General features: G+C 37.8%; 2 protein-coding genes across 2 annotated transcripts in view; both read left to right on the top strand.

Moving 5' to 3' along the window:
- Positions 1 to 1,928: 1,928 nt before the first annotated feature.
- On the top strand, positions 1,929 to 7,302 carry LOC118803104 (4F2 cell-surface antigen heavy chain). The gene is made up of 8 exons (XM_036563615.1): positions 1,929 to 2,310; positions 2,850 to 3,014; positions 3,657 to 3,751; positions 3,880 to 3,957; positions 4,087 to 4,142; positions 5,566 to 5,761; positions 6,244 to 6,351; positions 6,889 to 7,302. Exons 1-8 carry the CDS (start codon positions 1,929 to 1,931, stop codon positions 7,258 to 7,260), a joined length of 1,452 nt encoding a protein of 483 aa, XP_036419508.1. The 3' UTR covers positions 7,261 to 7,302.
- Positions 7,303 to 18,560: 11,258 nt separating this feature from the next.
- Positions 18,561 to 19,702, top strand: part of ptgir (prostaglandin I2 receptor) — a 43,957-nt gene continuing 42,815 nt past the window's right edge. Inside the window, exons 1-2 of the mRNA XM_036563642.1 lie at positions 18,561 to 18,842; positions 18,974 to 19,039. The gene's annotated coding sequence lies outside the window, so the exon portion shown is untranslated. The remainder of the gene's footprint in view (positions 18,843 to 18,973; positions 19,040 to 19,702) is intronic.

The following is a 19,702-nucleotide window of genomic DNA, read 5'->3' as shown; positions in this document are numbered from 1 at the left end:
TGCTGGATTCACTAAGAAGTTCCACTGTCTATCTATTTGTTACATCAGGTATGATAGGTGTTCTTCAAATTGATGGAGAATGTGCTGTACATGGTTCTATATAGGGTTCTATATAGCACCAAAATTTTTATTGTTACAAGCTTGACATTGTAACAACAGCAGAACCCCTTTTGGTGCTATATAGAACACTTTTCAAAAAGGTTCTGTATAGAACCATCTACAGCACATTGTCCATCAATCTGAAGAACGCTTTCACCATGTAAAGAACCGTTTAAGCATGCAAGTAGTTCTGTATAGAATCTTTGGTTCTAAATAAAACCATTGCCTTTACTAAAGAACCCCTGAAGAACCGTAATTTTAAGTATGTATTGTACCATATACTAACAGAATATACTGCATTACCAGAACATGCAAATAGATACATGGACTTGGGTGAACTAATAATAATAATAATGATAATAATAATAATAATAATAATAATATAAAACTGACACAGCAAATTAGAATTAGTAAGACCTCAATGAATCTTCTTGGAATGGATTGTGCTGTTCAGGCTGCCACAAGTGAAGTGTCAGGAGGCTGCAGTGTGCAATATATACAGAATGTGTTGCTTAAGTGTGGCATGTCATGACACCTCTGTACTAATTACTCAGTCATGTCTTTGGGGGCCTCTTTTTTCATTTGTATTGGAAAAAAGAAAGAAAACATAGATAGAGGCACACAGCAAGCACAGTGGCACTTGGCTTAGAAGAAGCAACATAAACAGGACACTGCTTTAACAAAGAAGCTCTGCTGAGGTAAGCCATCAGCATGACAGCACAAGTAACCTTGTTCCTTTGTCACTCAGGTAAAGGGCTAATTAATGCTTAAATTTGTCAAAACTACAGTTTTGTTTAAGGTTTAAATATAAATGTACATTTTCAGTATAAATTAATATATAAATAGGACTAATCAGTACAGCCATTTCTTATGAGATCAAGAAATATGTGATGAATGTAATCTCTTCTGAGTTTTTAAACACCTTGTAAAACAAGCTGGTATTGTATTAGGAAAATATTTTTCATTTACTAGCTTTGCAAGTAATTTCATCACTGTGTATTTATTGCCTCAATACTTATTTACACTATTGTTGATATTGTAGTTTTGTTTCCTTGTATTTTTTTCTTATTCAAATGTTTCTGTTGGCAAGGCAGGGAGCACTGCACAAAAAAATAAACGTCAGGTCAACTTCAAATTTTGAGTCAAACTTTTTTTCATCTTTTATTCTTTTTCTCAGCTTAATTTAATCAAAAGGCAAATAGGCAAAACTACCGTGACATATTTTATACATTTTCTAAGTGAAAATAAGTTATCACATCTTCTACAGGAAGCGCACTTTAAATGGCATTTTTCTACAGATGTGAAATTTCTAACATTTTTGCTAAGTTTAACACATTAGAAAAAATGAAAAATAAACTATAAAATGTACCATGACTTTTGCACAGGCCACATTTCATGTTTTATTTTTTCCCCAATATTTACATTTTAGCATAAAAACAGCAATTGTGCATTAAAATGTGAAGAAGTGTGTTATCTGTAGAGGGTGTGTTAACTTATTTTTACTTACAAAATCAACAAAACATTTCACTTGACCAGGGGCACCTAAACGTTTGTATATGACTGTAACCTGAATATTTCTCCCTCTATTCATTGCCTGTTTCCACCCACAAATCAACCTGACCTTTATTTATTTATTTATTTATTTATTTATTTTCTACAGCTCCTGCTGAATTGCCACGTTCATTCGTTTTTGGTTATCTGTTATCATGTGAATTTATGTTTACTCTGTACTGTACTGGATCAAAGCTAAATTCATCTCTGAAACTCATTCACCCCATTTTGGTCTTCATTAACTGTCTCTGCGTGTCTGTATGTCTTACTAAGACAGAATGCCTTTAAAGATGGATGGAGACCCAGGCTACGGCAGCCTTGTGGGCCCGGGGCTCAGCCTGTCAGGCAGTCTGGAGGGCTCAGAGACCCTCCCTCTACTAATCCCAGAAGCTGCGCCAGATCTAAATACCTGGAAGCCCATGAACAGAGAACAGCTGGAGGCCGTCGCTGGTGGGCCAGGCTGGAGAAAGTTCCGCTCTCGTCTGGTCTTGCTTTTCTGGCTGGGGTGGCTGACCATGCTGGGTACTGCCATCGCAGTGGTCATTCAGAGCCCACGGCCTGTGGCCACCCCACTACACTGGTGGCAGAAAGAGCTCTTTTACCGGCTGCAGCCAGCTCTGTTCCTGGATGTAGACAACACAGAGTCCAGTGCTATTAGCAGTGAGTAGCTGCAATATCAACCAAATAAAATCCAAATAGAGTATCTATAGTGTTTAACAAGATCTTTAAAAATGAAAGAAAAACTGTTCCTAACTTTTATAGTCATTCATGAATTTTATTTCTTTTTAGTGTTGGACAATTTCTGAGTATTTATGGACAATTTGTTTTAGTACATTCATTATAAAATGTCCAAATAATGAAAATCGCAGCTGAAATTTACAAATAGTGTAAACAATTAAAAACAGTTGATAGGACAAATATGACATAGTACTTTCTGTGCTTTTGCATTCTACTAGGCTGATGTGGATTTGTTAACCTGTAAAACTCCTAGATCCATTTGCAGGTTCAGAGATTTGCCACTCTTACATACCTTACATAGTAGTTACTGAGTAATTCATAGTAGATATTGCATAATAAACCTTAATAACATAGTAATAAGCCCAAAGCGTTCAACCAGTGATGGCTAATGTTAAAATTTCATGTTGTTTATATCACATCACATTCTTTGTGAACAATAATCATGACTTTCTCCTGTTCAGAGGTATCTGACAGGCTCGACTACCTCCGGTCTCTGGGGGTTGGGGTGATGATTTTGGAGGGTTTGTTCAGGCATGATGTTTCCCCACCCAACCTGACTGAGATTGACCAGCGACTGGGCACTTTACCACAGTTTTACCAGCTCATCACAGACTGCCATAAAGCAGGTAGATTAGGGATTGTCTGGATTATCTGGAGAGCTTCATCGCTCCAGTGTACACATTATTGCTTTGGTGTGCTTTATTCACTGAAAATTCAATAAGCAGAGGCCTCCTAGGTCTGCAGGAGGTGGCGCCGTTCAGTCATACATTTCCAAGTTTGATAGATTTGTAGGTGACTGGACATTTCAGTAGAAAGACCTTCAGTCTAATCTGTCTATTTCCTGTGTCATTTTTAAAAATAATCTATTTGATATTAATTGAACAAAAAGAAAAGGGTTATTTGAAATGATGCCATAAGAGAACTACTTTTTGTTCCCTAAAGAACTTTTTAAGAAGCATTTATGTATGTGAGATGCGCAAGAGTGATGACTTTTTTAAAGTTTAAAGAATCTCTATTTAATAATTGACATTTTTAGAACCATACATCTATTGCTAACAACAATTTAGGAACCTTCATTTCAAACATAGGTTAGTGTCTATAGAAAGTACAGAATGAGATGAAATGCAAAGTGTAAAGTTGGTAAAACCTGAGTAGATTTCCAGTTAATAGCATTTTAGAACTCATAAGAGATTAATTACACAGTACTTGAACCACAAAACAACATTCCTGTCTGTATAGAATTAGTAAAAGTTATTTGTATAATCCAGGTGTAAGAATCATCCTGGACCTCTGCAACCTGGATCTGCTTAACGGACCTGAGTTCAGTAACAAGACGGAGATGTTATCTGATTCATCTGTCCAGGTAAAATCATCTTAAAACTCTAAAAACACTTTAGCACCTTTTGCTATGTTACCACTAGTACCATATCTGTTGGAGACAGATCCAGGCAGAGTACTCCACTGTCTTACGCTGTACCATTTCTTTTCTAGGACTCATTAAGATACTGGCTTGTGTTAGGGGTGTCAGGATTTGGAATCTGTGATACAGACTCTGCCTTTTCTGAAAAGGTAAAGCTGTCCTGACGATGCATTTCATGTGGTGATATAATCTTCTGAACCAATCCTGCTTTACTCTGGTAAAAGGAAGACTTTAGTATGGTTATTATAAAAAAGTTATTATATGTTTATGACTTCCAGACACTGACAGAATGGAGAGGACTTGTTGAAGAGTTCAACATTGAGTACAATGAAAGGTATTCTACAGCTGCTTTAGCTCCAACATAATATGAATATATTATATTATCCATCCATCATCTAAACCGCTTATCCTTCTGGGTCGCGGTGGGGTGCTGGAGCCTATCCCAGCTGTCATCGGGCGGAAGGCAGGATACACCCTGGACAGGTCGCCAGTCCCATGGCAGGGCAGACAAACAGACATATACATCCACACACACTCACGCGCACCTAGGGGCATTAGCATGTCCAATTGGCCTGACTGTATGTTTTGGGCGGTGTGGGAAGGAAACCGGACGAGAGTACCCGGAGGAAACCCACGCAGGACACGGGGAGAAACATGCAAAACTCCACACAGAAACGACCCTGGTCACCCGGCCGGGAATCGAACCCAGGCCCTTCTTGCTGTGAGGCGACAGCGCTACCCACTGTGCCACCGTGCCGCCTTATATTATATTATATTTTATTAGATTAGATTAGATTAGATTAGATTAGATTAGATTAGATTAGATTAGATTAGATTAGATTAGATTAGATAACAATATCATACAGTATATTATAATGTGTTGCTGTTGGAACAAAACCTTGTCTCAGAATTGGTAGTTTTACATGACAAGAATAAACTAATTATTAACTATGAATGTAAGTTTCTATTGATCCATTCATTATAAAAATTATCACATTGTAAAGATATGAAAAATATAAAACAACAACAAAAATGCTGATTCAAGGTTTTGTTCATTTTAAGATGAAACACAGTCATATGCATAGTTTGAACACCTTTGGTCAAATGACATCTTTTGTAGCCTAGTTGAAGTGAACACATCCTCTGCAGGTAATGCACTCCAATAAGACCTTTTCTGTTAATATTACTGTACAATTTCTATTTATTTACTGTGTTTAGCATACTGTGCCATAACCTTTGCACAGGCCACATATTTTTCCAGTATGTTAAACTCAGCAAGTAAGCAGTGATGGTGCATTAAAATATATGTGTATTCTCTGTAGATGATGTGTTTACTCATCAACAAAACATGTCATTTGACAAGTGGCACCCAAACATATGCCTATGACTGATAGAGGTGTAAAGATGCACCTATGAATCCTGACAGGTCAGTCTGATGGTAGCAATTTAACTGCATATTTTAAAGAGTTATTGATTATTAAAATATGTGCTTTGCCAAAATGAAATTATCAGGCTGTTTTCCAATGTAACAAAACATTTTGTTTATATTCCACTAATGTATGTTCTATGTGTTAAATAAATGTAAAAATACTCAATCAAACCAAAATAATCAAATTGAGATCAGAGATTTATTAATGTATTATATTATTATAAGTTAAAGTCCTGAAAACTAGAACAATGACACAGGATACAGTCTGAGCAGCAGTACACCACACAGATGTGTAGTAGTTATTACATGTGTGTATGTTATTTTGTAGGATTGTGATGGTGAAGCAAACAGGTGATTCCTCCTCAGCACTCAACGCATCTAGGCCAACAGTGAACAGCTCTCTGGTGGATCTGGTCTCAGAGTCTTTGCTCCCCTCGTCCTTCTACCAGTTATCTGCAGCTAAGCTAGCTGAAGCCATGGAGACCAGGCTGAAGACACTGCAGGGAGAATGGTCAAGCTGGACAGTAAGTGGACATCTTTCTTTACAAATCACTACCCCAGGAATTTCTGTGGGAAAAACTCCTGTTCTCTCCATTTACTCTCAATCTAGAACAAATAAACAAACAAACAAAAAACTTGTTGGAGTTTCTGTCAGTCTGTGTGTACATCTTTAACATTAAAGGCATCATAGCATCTTTTAAGATAAAGAAGTCCTTTACAAATTAGATATATATGACATTTCCCTGCAAATTTGTGTGTACAATTTCTATTTATTTGCTGGGTTTCACATAATGAAATTTGGATGATGAGAAGCAGAAAATGTAACCAATTTCTAAAACTGAACTTTGTAGGTATGGAAAATATCCCAGCAGATTTCTTTGAAAAACTGGAAGCAAGTCCATTGAAAAGAATGGAAGTAGTAACAAAGGCACAGTATGGGTATTCATATGTATTCATATGTTGTATAGTAGTCCAGCTCACTTGCCTGTGGAAATGCGTGTTGCAGGTGGACAGGCCTATAGCCTGGGAGCTACAGAAAGTCTTCATGGTTTTGATAATGACCCTACCAGGAACTCCAATTATCAGATATGGTGATGAGATTAGCCAGCCTGTGGTAAGCAGAGAGCTTTAGTCAGCTGCCAACATGCTATCAGTATATTCACTTAAAGTACATCATAATATTGTACAGCAAATCAAATATAAACATGATAATATTAACATCAAGTCATTGATTTGTCTTTGTGTATAGAATGTTTCTGTATACTTGCCTATTGATGACCAGGCACATGAAGACACTATACAACAGGTAAGCAAGATCTTTTAACAATACTACTTATTTATTAAGCAATAATTACTTTTTCCATGCACAGATGTATGCAAATGTTTGGATATCCCTACTCAACCTACATATTTTGTCAATTTTCTAAGTGAAAATAAGTTAATAAGTCCTCTACAGTAAACAAACAAAAATATGGGATATCTGTGCAAATTTCAAATATTTAAAATTCAGCAAATAAGCAGTAATTGTGCATTAAAATGTGCAGAAGTGTGTTCTCTATGGGGGTGTGCTCACTCATATTCACAATCAACAAAACATTTGGTGTGCCCAAACTTTTGCATGCTCATGTGAGACTTTGTCTTTCTCTGACAGAATCAGATCAAATCGAGGCGCTCCACTTCGCTCTTCCAGTCTCTGAGTCGCACTCGTTTTCGTGAAGAAGCACTTCTTTTTGGCACCTTTACCTTTCTCCCTTTCAACAGCTCTGCCCAATCTAACTCCTCAGCCACGCCCCCTCTAGCCTTCCTGCGCTCCTGGGGTTGCGTTCATGTCCTGGTGTTGTTTAACCTGGGTTCAGAACCTCAGTCTCTGGACCCTAACTGGGCCCCCAGCCTCCCTGAAGAAGGAGTGTTTGTGACCAGCACGGGTCTGGACCGTCTCGGGGCTGTGTCCCTTCAGTCCATAAAGCTCCACCCACATGAGGCCATTGTCATTAAACTGTTTGAACCAGACAACTATTTCTGAGAGGATGCATGAAGCTCCAGTGGAGAATGAGTGGTGTCAGGAGATGCCTAAAATCACAATGGAACAGATCAGAGGTTTCTGGGAAAGAGTAATGCTACAGCTGAACGCATAATCTTGAAAAAAGCAATGTGGTATGATTTACTTTCGTCTTTTGTCAACATATGGAAGATAAGAAAACACACTAATGAAATTAAATAAAAGCACATTGCCCTTCACAAGTCATAAGCCCCATATCTGTTAGGGAAATGATAAAGAAGTTTAAAACAATCAGAGCTTTGTGAACTAGCCTGGAAATGAATGCAAGTGTATTTTACCCATATGCATAGTAAGGAGGAGAGTTAGAGAGGAATGTTTGTTTTGTAAACACACACACAATCCAAATTTATGCCTGCAGCACATTCCAAACAAGTTGGGACAGGAGTATGTTAGCCACTGCGTTAAATCACCTTTCCTTTCAGCAGAACCATAAAGGTTCTTTGTGGTTGCACTTTGCACTTCATTATGCACCATACACTTTCAGTGTTCTTAAACTGTTTGGTTACTCGCTGATGCAATTTTTTTTTTTTGGCAAAAGTGGTGAGCCTCAACCCGTCCTTGTGGATGAAGGACTGGGCCTTTCCTAGATGCTCCGATTATAGCCAAGCATGATTGCATGACCTGTTCTAGATGTCTTTCTGAACATTTTGCAACGTTCCTAGTCTTAACTTGCCCCTATCCCATTTTCATCATTTTTAGTCACCTCAACCCCAGCAACTGGATTAAATTACATAAAGCATATTCATGTATGGCCTTCCAATGTGCAGAATATATGAGAGAAAAAATGAACATTTTGTGGCAAAAAAAATCTTTTGTACAAAATCCTTTGTCATATACAAAAGTTTGAACACCCCTGGTCAAATCACATGCTTTATGGATTTTGTAAGTCAAAATAAGTTCAGCATTAACAGAGAACACACTTGGATATGGCATTTTTCTGAACATTGTAGTGCACAATTTCTTTTTATCTTGAAAAAAAAATACAATCAGAAATGTGTCATAATTTATGCACAGGCCACATTTTATATTATGTGTTAAATACAACAAATGAACAGTAATTACGCATTAAATGTGCAGAAGTGTGTCCTCTGCAGAGGATGTGTTCACTTATTTTCACTCAGAAAATCAACATGTAATTTGATCAGAGACATACAAACTCTTGCATACAACTGTACATTCATTGTTCTGAACACTAAAACATAATTAGACACATTTTTTACTTATTTTTTGTTACTTTCTGTTACAAACGTAATGTGACTTTTGTTTTATAACCACATGAGGGCGCCATAATATAACTAATGCTCAGACGTTGCTACAGTCAAACTCCAGCAAAGGCAAATCACAACAGTCCTGCTCTTTCTGGAAACAGGCTACAGCTAATATGTAGCTGTTCTCTCTGAAGACCTGCCCAGAGCCTTAAACCACAAGAACCTGAATAAAAGATGCGATTCTGGAATGGACAGGATTTGGTGGTTTGTGGCAGGATCATGACTAAGGCTGCCTCTTTTTTCCCTAGATGATTCATGTGAATGCTTTGCAGATGATTGCAGATGACAAAAGGAAAGAAAAATGAAAGGAAACATGAACAAATTGTGTTTTCTAGTGTGTATTCATAACATTTGAATAATTTAGCAGCCATACAACGTTTTTTTCTGTTTGTCAGGCTATACTCTTTCAACTAATGTTACCCAGTGCCAGTGCCCAGATATATGCTCATATATTTTGTCTGTGAGTAATAATGTTTAATAAGGGAACCAGTTATTAAAGCCATATTTTTCCATTGTAAAACTGCAGTGCAGCTGTGTTTTTGGGCATATCTTTGGTGCCATATTCAACAGGCATGACATAGACTGATATCGAGGGATGTTGTTCAAAACAAGTGCAGTAAAATGAACAACTAAACACTGATGAGTAAAACCTTCAAATCACATTGCATAGAAAGATACATATAGCCCTTTTAATTATTATTTTTGTTTGTTTGTATCATTTAGCATTTCATCGCTGTTAAAACAAATTGTTACTAGAACAAGAAAAAAAACATTAATTGAACAGGATTTTTTCCAAGTAATTTTGGTTGATTCATCATGAAATGTTAGCACAGCGAAAAGGGTGACTGACACTTTAAATTCAGAAAGAATTCAATAACAATGATAAATTAATTAATTTATTAATTAAACGTGACAAACATGGAGATTTTGTCCTAACAATGGCAATTTGCTGAACATTAATTCTCTTTTGGAAAAAAAGTCCATAGAAATACTATAGGAATGTCAACAGCGGGCGTGTCAAACTGGGGACAGTCCAGGGCAAAGTGTTGTAAAGATTAGCATTGAATTCAGTTGAATGAAGGCTTTGCTAATTAGCTAATTAGCTGAATCAGGTGTGTTTAATGAGGCAGCATCCTGAAGTCTGCAGTGTTTTGGCCTGCAAGGACTGCAGCCTGACACATGTGGTCTACAGGAATATACCATACAGCTCCTGTTCAGATCGTTCGGTAAAATAGAACAGGAAAGTTTGTGAATGAACTTTAAGTTGGTGTGACAAAGCCATCACTACAAAATCTCAAATGGTTGCTAAGGTTTGGTTGGCCATTGCTACGGCATCCGAGGCAGATGTTGAAGTGTTTTTAGGCTGTTGCTATGTTATCCTAGGCCATTGCTAAAGTGTTGGAGGTCCGGGTGATCCAATGGGTTTTATGGGTATAAACAACTGTCTTTAACAATTTTGTCATTGTGTTATGGCCAGTCATAATCTGGATGCTCTCCATATCTTTCCTAAACCATTCCTAAACAGTTAGTGTGTACTTAAGTATCGAAAGTAAAAGAACTAAAAGATTAATTATGACTCTAATGTTCTACTATCATTTTGTAACAAGACTCTTGTTTCATTAACTCATTTTAGGTGAAAATACTCTAGTGTCACTCTCGGTAAACCAGTCTTTTAAGAGAATGTCATTAGTTAGTCTGACACTAATGTCTATTAAAATGATCATAAGCACAAAACACTGAAGGCAAACAATTTCCATTAGGTAGAACCAAGTGGTTCTGAAATAACTTTTTGCAAACAAGCAAAGTTTCAGTTTAAAACTTATTTGCAACTTAGTTACAAGTTTAAGTTTAATAAAAACTTGCTTTAAACCCAGATTCACAAATGAGATTTCCTTTACTCTATTGCATCTGAAGGTCTCAAAAAAACATAAACTAGCCAAAACAAATGAAAAAATGAAATAGTGTTCGTATAAATTCAGAAAAAAGAAACATGCCAGTCTCAACTGCATATGTGTACATATTTCTATGTTGTGGTCTATTTACACAAAGTTGGTTCCATCATTTATGTTGGCATAGGCTCCCAAAACTTTACGCTGCTGCACTGACATTGAACCGTACACTTGCACTGGGTAGGTATGTCCAACAGGTCAAAACAAGCTCAAAACAAAGTGCGCGCTGTGCCCTGATTGGTGTTCTTGCTTCACGCTTCTTTCGTTTTGACGTTACATTTTTATACACATATAAGCCAAAAGGAACAACAGATTTCGCATAATGTAGTGGAGTAAAAAGTAAGATATTTGACTTTGAAATGCAGTGGAATAAAAGGAAAAAGTCACCCAAAATGGAAATACTTCAGTAAAGTACAGATAAAAGAAAAACTACTTAGGTACAGTAATGAATTATATTTACTTTGTTACTGTCCACCACTAGGGGTAGTAGAGGCACACCAAAGATTTGTGCCCAGTGGTTGATAAATTGATGATTCAGGCTTGATTGTTATGTTATCCCAGGTGCTTGCTAATAAATGCGTGTGTGTGTGTGTGGGTGTGTGTGTGTACGTGTGTGAGTGTGTGTGTGTGTGTGTGTGTGTCTGTGTGTGTGTGTGTGTGGCAGTGTAAGAGATGTCTCTTGTGACATAATTCGTGGAGAGATTTGAATTCTTGCAGCATTCAGCTATTCATTATCTATAGGGGAAAAATGTGTTTGAATAAAAGCTGTGCGAAAACTGTACATGCGATTGGTCCCAAGAGCACAAGCACACAATTCCAGCATAGGCTGCACAATCCTGCAAAGATTTTTGGTTCTGGCCCAAAAACAGTGACCTGTGAAAACAGTAAAAACTATAGAATAATAAAATAAACAACACTAAGTTAGCTTTGTTATGCCAACTTAATTGAGACAATTACCATAGTTTACAACAGGATACTACACAAGTGTTATAGATTAATATAAGACAGTACAACAAGAATATCGTAGAAGGTGAAAATATTATTAATTACTACAGAAGTTTTACTCAGCACTATAGTAAACTTCCAGTTTCCAGTAACTGTTAAACTGTAAAAAATCTACAAAGATTTTGTAGGAAATATGGCTTCATAAATATTGTCTGCAATGCTAACACAGGGGCCGAGGCTGTGGAAAGTGTGAAACCATCAAAGGGCAACCATCAAACGAAGCTTAGTGTCTCAAATTCAGACAGCGCATAGCTTCAGAGAAAGAGTTTCAGCCAACGCACATGTGTTAAACTGCTCAGCTACTGAGAAGAGAGCAGGTTTGAATTATCCTGTTGTGCATGATTGGTCATTTTAAATGAGTAGAATGCCACAAAAATATTTTTAGGGAAGTGAAAGCAATATTACAAACAACTGTGCTTCCTTGTGGACAGGGCCAAAACACACTAGACAGGATACGGTCACTTGTCAGTCTTTCACTTTTTTCACTTTTCAGTAATTTGGTATAAATAGTTATTCTCAAATTACCATTTAACTAAACATTTCAGTAGTTTGTACTATGGTTGAACTTTGCAATATGGTTTGAATTTTCATCTCATAGTGATGGGTGACTAAGGGAATTTAACCTGTGTCACCTCATATTTGTATGTCAGTTGACACATTTGACCATTTAAGAATTCCTGAATGCTCAGGTGAATTTTCAGACATAAAATATGAATGAGAATATACTTCAGGTAGATATGAGAATTTATAGGGGTACCACCCGTTGTGGCACACATAGATTTGAGAAAAATATTTATTTCATGATAATATTTAGTTTTTTTTCTTTCAATTATTCTACTTCAAATAAAGGTTGGATTTTTTGTTGATAGTTTGAGTGAAAGAACAAAGCAATTAAGAACATTTTTTACAGCTCATTTTGCTCATGATTACCAGGTGTGCCAATATATGTGGAGAGCTATTATTAAACAATGCACAATATCATCACCACTGCATGCAAAGCTATGTGATGCAGCTTTTAGAGGCATTGAATGCTTCAAATATCTGGTTCCTGCCACATTTGTGAACACTAACAGCATGGTTGACATGGTAAGTTTCTCTAGGATGATGCGTTATATGTTAAACCAGTCAGAATGACATTTTTTGTATCTTAACAATTTAACTATGCAGAAATTTAGAAAAATCAGTGGAAAACATTGCGTACATTTTGTAGGTTGATCTTCGATTTCTTAAGCCAGTACTAATGCGAGACAGATGAAAAACAGTTGACAAAATGTTTTTTTTTTTGTAGGTGAAAAAAAATTGCTGAGTAAAAATGTGTAATAAAATGTGTAATAACTTTTGCACAGGCCACGTTTTATGTTCCCCCTTCCCCACCTGCCAGCGTGTTAAAATCCCCAAATAAACAGTAACTTTGTTAAAATGTGCAGATGTGTTAACTTATTTTCACTTAGAAAAGCATCAAACATGTCATTTGGTCCTCTGAGCCCAAATGTTTACATATGACTGTATGAAATTAACCCATTAAACTGGAAGAGTCTGTGTGTGGGCCATACTTCAGTTTCTCACTGTCATAATTATGTTTCATCAAAGTCTCTAACTGATCATTTTTGTTATGAGTCATAATAGATCTGAAGATTAACAAATGAATAATGAGTCCAGGGTTCAAGAGATTGAAATGTTGCTGTAAAGGTATTACAAAGCTAAAAAAAATAAATAAACACAAACACCCAGCCAAGACAGAGTTGTATGGGGTAAATGGCTTTGGGACTCATCCGCTGTCCAGTAATTATAAGTTTCAAACATTGTACTGAACATTAAACTTAGCAGAAGGCAGATCTATAATGCATGGTCAACAGGGCCATTCCACAAAGAGTTCATTTCACTGACCTTAGGCTGCTTAGCTTTGAGCACTGATACACACAGGCCTGTTCATGCTTGTGCCAAAGTTAGTAATCAGATTTATGGTTTTTGCCCTTAGTGTGTGACTAATTCACCCCTACAACAGTTTATGATATTTGATGAGACACTTCTCATAATCTCATCTCTATTGTTCTTTTCTGCCAAATTATCACTGAACAATTGAATATATGTTTAGATGAAGTTCAGCAGAAGAGCAATGAAGCCCAGACAGGAACACAAGTCTTAGAAAAGCAGTACAGCCTGTAACCGTCACTTCCCACTATGAAAGAGAATTACAGAATCATATACATCGCTGTGCATTAAGCTGAAGCGTCACTTTCACTTCTCTGTCTTCTTCCCCTGGTATTCAGTAAGTGGAGACATTTAGTATTATTACCTCTTTCCATTTTAGGCCAAATATTAAACAATGCTGTGCATGTTATGCTTTGGTGGACACTAGGTGGAATTTCCAATACATCGTTCATGCCAAAAGCTGAGTGTGTTTGAGGTTAAACGTTGCCCGGAAAATGTTGCCCGGAAAATGTGTTATTGAAGTTTATGAGCCTGAATACCATCGTTCCACCAAATACTTACTGGCAGTCCATCTCAAAATATGAGAGTAGTTTCAGTGCTATGCTGACATCAGTCTTTTTGTATTCAATCACTGTTATTTTTTTCCTATCTGTCACCAGTCTGGCAAAAGGTCTGTATGTTCCAAAATTCACGCTTTATAACCCTCCATCACTGTGCTGGCGTAACTGTGGCTGTTTTCAATTAAATCCACCATAAATCTAATTAGCCAGAACCTGAAATCTCCACAATTAAAACAGTATGGTGCTTTTGAGCTAAGGTTCAGACCAGCAATCATGTGATCATTTACCTGACTTTATGTAATTAGCATACCAGCATGATTTCCACTGTTTTTCCCATTGCCTCAGAGTTCCAGAATATTATTAAAGACCTGATGATGACCAGAAATGGATATATATTTGAGAGCAACAGCTATTGCTTTATGAGCTGAAGGGGACCAACCCTGGATCAGCACTCTTAGTCTGAAATGCTTGATAAATAAAGGCTCAGAACCAGCACAAGCACTCTTGTTAATGACGACTGTAATCGCTATTTAGAGTTGAATCCTTTTAACTGTTCACTACCTCCTTATACAAACAAAACACAGGCAAAAGCAGCCATTTCCTAAAAGGAGAGCATTTACTAAAATCTATTTTTGCACAAATTACACAAGCACAAGAGCCACTTGAATAGTTTTTGAAACACTTTGAAATTGTTGCGATATTTATTTGGTTTTCCAGGATTCTTCTCTCCAGGCAGAAGCCAGACACATGCAGCACAATGCGCGCCGCCTGCTACTGTGCTGTTTATTTAAAATCACCACTCTGTTTTGGTTGTTGGGCTACACAGCTATAAACCATCCATGATATTCTCCAGTGGAAGGCGAAGTTAATCAGTGCCTTTTTCTCCATTACGATAACACAGAGAGCTGTCCAAAATAAGCATGTTCGTTCTCCTAAAACACACCATGTTAAGATATTCACTGGCTGATAATGGGACATGTGTTCTTGTTTTCCAAAAGAATTCACGTGAAGTCCCCTAAGTCAGATGAATAAGTATGATAGGATATGATAAAGCCAAATTCCAGCCAACATATGGAGAAAGAAGCCCACAGCATAATATTAAGGCCCAGGCAACACCTGGATCTGAGTCAGGCCCCTTAGACACACTCGATAACCACAGCAGATGTGCTCTTTATGCGCTGAGGGGGTGGGAATTAAACAGGGTATGATGACTAAATAAGGTTATACAGATACAGACAACTGTAGCACAGAGATGCTTAGTGGGCCAAGGGGTAACCTTCCAGATACAACCTCATCTGCACTGCACGAGGGGGAACTTCATATTGATTTACTGTTACCTCTATATGACTGGATATGTCTGAGATGTTATGAGATAAGCAAGATTATAGCCACCCACAGCGGCAGTTCCACTTTTGACATCTGAGCACTTTCACAAGACCATTTCCTTCTTTATCAACAGAGGCGACTTCAAAATGCTGTTTAATACTTAAACGAGCGAACGCGAAATCAAGTCATCCACTTTTCCTGTAACCAGAACCACGTGTAAGTGTTTGGCATGAACTGATGAAATGGGCCATTAAAGTGTCTCACAATTAAGGATGAGGTCTATTTCCTGTCTAAAAAGCTGCGGTGCTTTTTCTTATGAGGTCTTGTGTACCACAAATCTTCATAAAACACGTTAACCAATAGCTAAAGTTGATGGGCCTGAGATACAAACTCAACCAAGCTCTCTACATATATACAGATAAGCAAAGGCAATGTTTACACACGGAACTATTCTGTTTTTATACCTGTAAATTGTTCATTTGTTATTTACATATGTAAATACAAAAAAAGTGTAGTAGCATACCACAGCCATCGAATGAGGCACAATTAAGCCATAGAAAAACTTACATCAGACATGTGGTACCTTAACCTCAGTGGACCTCACAATTAGACAATCTGACACAGCATGTTATTAAGACAAATGAGGAGACACCAAAAGAGGAAAGACCTCTTCCAAGGAATGTAGCTAGGAAACCTCTGTGGCAAATATGCTTCATTAGAAAGGTTATTAGTCTAACATTAGTCACCTTTAGTGTCTGGAAGAATCCTGATTAGGAGCTTATCTACTAGTAGTTAGACAATACAACTGGACTTGTAATACAATATTGAGGATCACACCACTCATTTGAGATTTAAATGCTAGAGAATATTCCTACCATTTATTTGACCTGATGATGGGATAAAACAGCTTCAAGACTTCATCAAACCTGCATTGCAGTTTGTAAATGATGATTTCATTTATTGAAAGAAAAATGCTGTTCAGCCCTTCCTGGACCTATATAAAAAAGTAACTGCCCCTTAGCTCCTAAATCAACCACTTAACCAAATTCAATTGACTATTGGGTCCAATTTCACTAGCCACACCCAGAAATGACCCAGACCTGTTGAATCTAAACATCACTTAAATAGAACCTGTCTGGCAATGTGAAGCAGGCTACAGGGTCTCAAAAAGCAGCACATGATACCACAATCTAAAGAGATCCAAATACAGATGCGAAACAAAGTCATCTACCAGTCTGGAAAGGGTTACAAAGCCATTGCTAAGGCTCTGGGACTCCTGTGAACCACAGTGAGAGCCAATATCCACAAATGGAGAAAACTTGGAACAGTGGAACTTCCCAGGAGTGGCCGACCTACCAAAATTTCATCTGTAGCACATTGATAACTCATCCAGCAGGTCACAAAAGAACCCACATTAACATCTAAAGAACTGCATGCCTCATCTGCCTCAGTTAAGGTCAATGTTTGCAATTCATCAAAAGAAAATGGCATCCGTGGGAGAGTTGCAAGGCGTAAACCACTGCTGACCTAAAAAAACACTTGTCACGACTTTGTCAAAAAAAAAAAAAAACATCTTGATGACCCCCAAGACTGTTGGGACAACATTCTGTGGACTGATGAGTCAAAAGTGGAACTTTTTGGAAGACATGGGTTCCACTACATCTGGCGCAAAGTTAACATTGCATTTCACCATAAGAACATCACACCAACAGTCAAACATGGCGGTGGTAGTATGTTGGTCTGGGGCTGCTTTGCTTCTGCAGGACCTTTACAACTTGTCATAATTGATGGAACTATGAATTCTGCTCAGGGTCAGAAAATCCTGAAGGAGAATGTCTGCCCATCAGTTCATGACCTAAAGCTCAAGTGCAGTTGGTTTATGCAGCAGGACGATGATCTAAAGCACATGCAAGTCCACCTCTGAATAGCTCAAAAGAAACAAAACTAAGGCTTTGGAGCGGCCAAGTCAAAGTCCTGACTTGAATCCCATTGAGATGCTGTGGCAAGACCTTAAACACGCAGTGTAATGTAGCCAGATTAAAACAATTCTGCAAAGAATAGGGGGCCAAAATTCCCGCACAGTGATGTAAAAGACTCATCACAAGTTATCGCAAACGTTTGATTGCAATTTTCACTGCCAAGGGTGGCACAACCAGTTGTTAGGTTAGGGAGGGCAATTACTTTTTCACAAGGGGGACATAGGTTTTGAATAAATCTTTATCTTCACCAAATACAATGATCATTTAAAAGCTGCATTTTGTGTTTACCCCTGTTGTCTTTATCTTAAAATTAGTTGGATGCTCTGAAACATTTAAATGTGACAAATTAGCAAGAATAGAAGAAATTGGGTGAGGGGCAAATACTTTTTCACAGTACTGTATTAACTGTTGTGGCTAATTCCACCTGCAAGTTAGGTCTACCCAATCAACTGTACTGTCTCTACCATCTTAGTTTAACATTTTATTTTAGACCAAAAGTGATCCCAAAAGAGAATAATAGAGGTTAAAAAACTTCACTTTGTGTACTGAAAGATGCTCGATGGACTAAGCAGTTCTGTAAGTTTAACATCTACTAGAATCGTCATTTCACCAAAATAACAATACATCTACATGGGTAGGATTTAGGCTACGCTGACAGAAAAAATGGTACTGTCCAGGTAAATTTTAGTTGGTAGCAGCAATGTAAATGTACACTCGAAGGTCCTTAAGATCCAACTGTGTGCGTTAAATGAGTATGAAGGTACATTACATTCACTTTCCCAGAGCAAAAGTGTATGTTTTTACCTTTTCGTAACTTTTTTAAAGAACGTAAACAAAATAAAAAAGCCTGGAGTTGAGCCAGGGTGTACGGAGTGATAGCCTGTGTCTTATGATAACGCTCCCTAACTAAACGTACCAAAGACGTACCCACTGAGGGAATCATCACAGTGACAGTGTTTGTACTCTGACAGGTCCAGTCTTTCCGAGAGTGCTCTGGACCACAGCGACCAGAACGAATGAAAACCTTTATTGATCATATGAATAGGCAGCGCACTCACGTGTTTTCCCTCAGAAACCGTGTAGACATGCCAGAATGACCTGTCTTTTAGTAGGTTTTTAAAAGAATGACACATCCACTCTCTCTCTCTCTCTCTCTCTCGCACTCTCACTCTCTCTCTCTCTCTCTCTCTCTCTCTCTCTCTCTCTCTCTCTCTCTTTCTGTTCCTCACAGCACTTCTACGCGACTCGTCACGTCACGCGGCGCGAAGGCTCGTACAGCTGCAGATTTCCACTGAACCAACCGCGTCCGCCTCGTTATCTTGTACCAAGAAGCGCTGTGTTCATTCAGCGTAGCTTGTCTGACTCAAGCGGAGGAGAAAACCTGAACAGGAGACCGAGAGGAATGTTCTGAAGCTTCTGTCATCGGTTCTGGAGCTGAAGAGGCTGAACAGACGGTCTGTCTGTGAGAAGGAAGAAGAAGGAATGAACCTCCGCAACGATTATTAGCTAGTTACTTTCACCACTTCGGTGACTTTTTTTGTTGTTTTTCAGAGTTTTTGGTTGAATAAGAGGTTTATCTGCGTGGTGTTTGTTGTAGAGTGACTTTCTGAATTGGACGGCTTGTGTGTGTGTGTGTGTGTGTGTGTGTGTGTGTACAGACGCGTTCGCCTCTCACATGTTCAACGTTTGCATCCGAGAAAGAGAGATGGAAAGTCCTCTGACAGGTGCGTGGGTTTAAGAGAGCTTATCTTCATTCTTTACATAAAACCAGAATAAAAAATGAATAATCGACTTTCGTCTTGAAAGTCAGATTCGCTGGAAGGGAAGTGTCACTGCATTTTTTTTTTAAATCATAGTCCCATATGCAAATTGGCAGCTGTTTCAACAGGCTGCTATTTCCATAGACCTAAGCTAACCCAATTAGAAAACAAAACGACGACCTGCATGTACGCTGGTGTGAAGGACGCTTAAATGATGGTGGATCGGTTTATGTAAGCTTAAAGAAAGGAAGCGGATTTCAGTCAGTGGATGATAAAATGTGTAGAAGTTTTTGAAGCACCCATTCAAGAGAGATGAAAAAAAAAAATCAGTAACGCATGAATTGGATGGCATATCCAGAAGCTACTGTTTACACAGATCTAAGCTAACCTAAATACAGCACAAAAGCATTGATATCACTTATTTTTTCCCTTAGCCATAGCTTGAGTATCAGCAGACACCAATACAGATCTTTTTCTTAAAAAAAACTATTAAGCATTAAAATTAGCTGTTTCTAACTGAAGCATTTCATATCTGCATCTAAAAATGATCATGTTCAAAATACTCACTCAGCTAGCTCACAGGAAGAAATGCACACAGTGTGGGCGAGTGCTAATTTAGACTAGATA

This window comes from Colossoma macropomum, unplaced genomic scaffold, assembly GCF_904425465.1.
Source record: "Colossoma macropomum unplaced genomic scaffold, Colossoma_macropomum, whole genome shotgun sequence".
Classification (NCBI taxonomy): domain Eukaryota; kingdom Metazoa; phylum Chordata; class Actinopteri; order Characiformes; family Serrasalmidae; genus Colossoma; species Colossoma macropomum.
The sequence above is the reverse complement of the archived record's forward strand: the minus strand, read 5'-3'. Positions and strand labels throughout refer to the sequence as shown.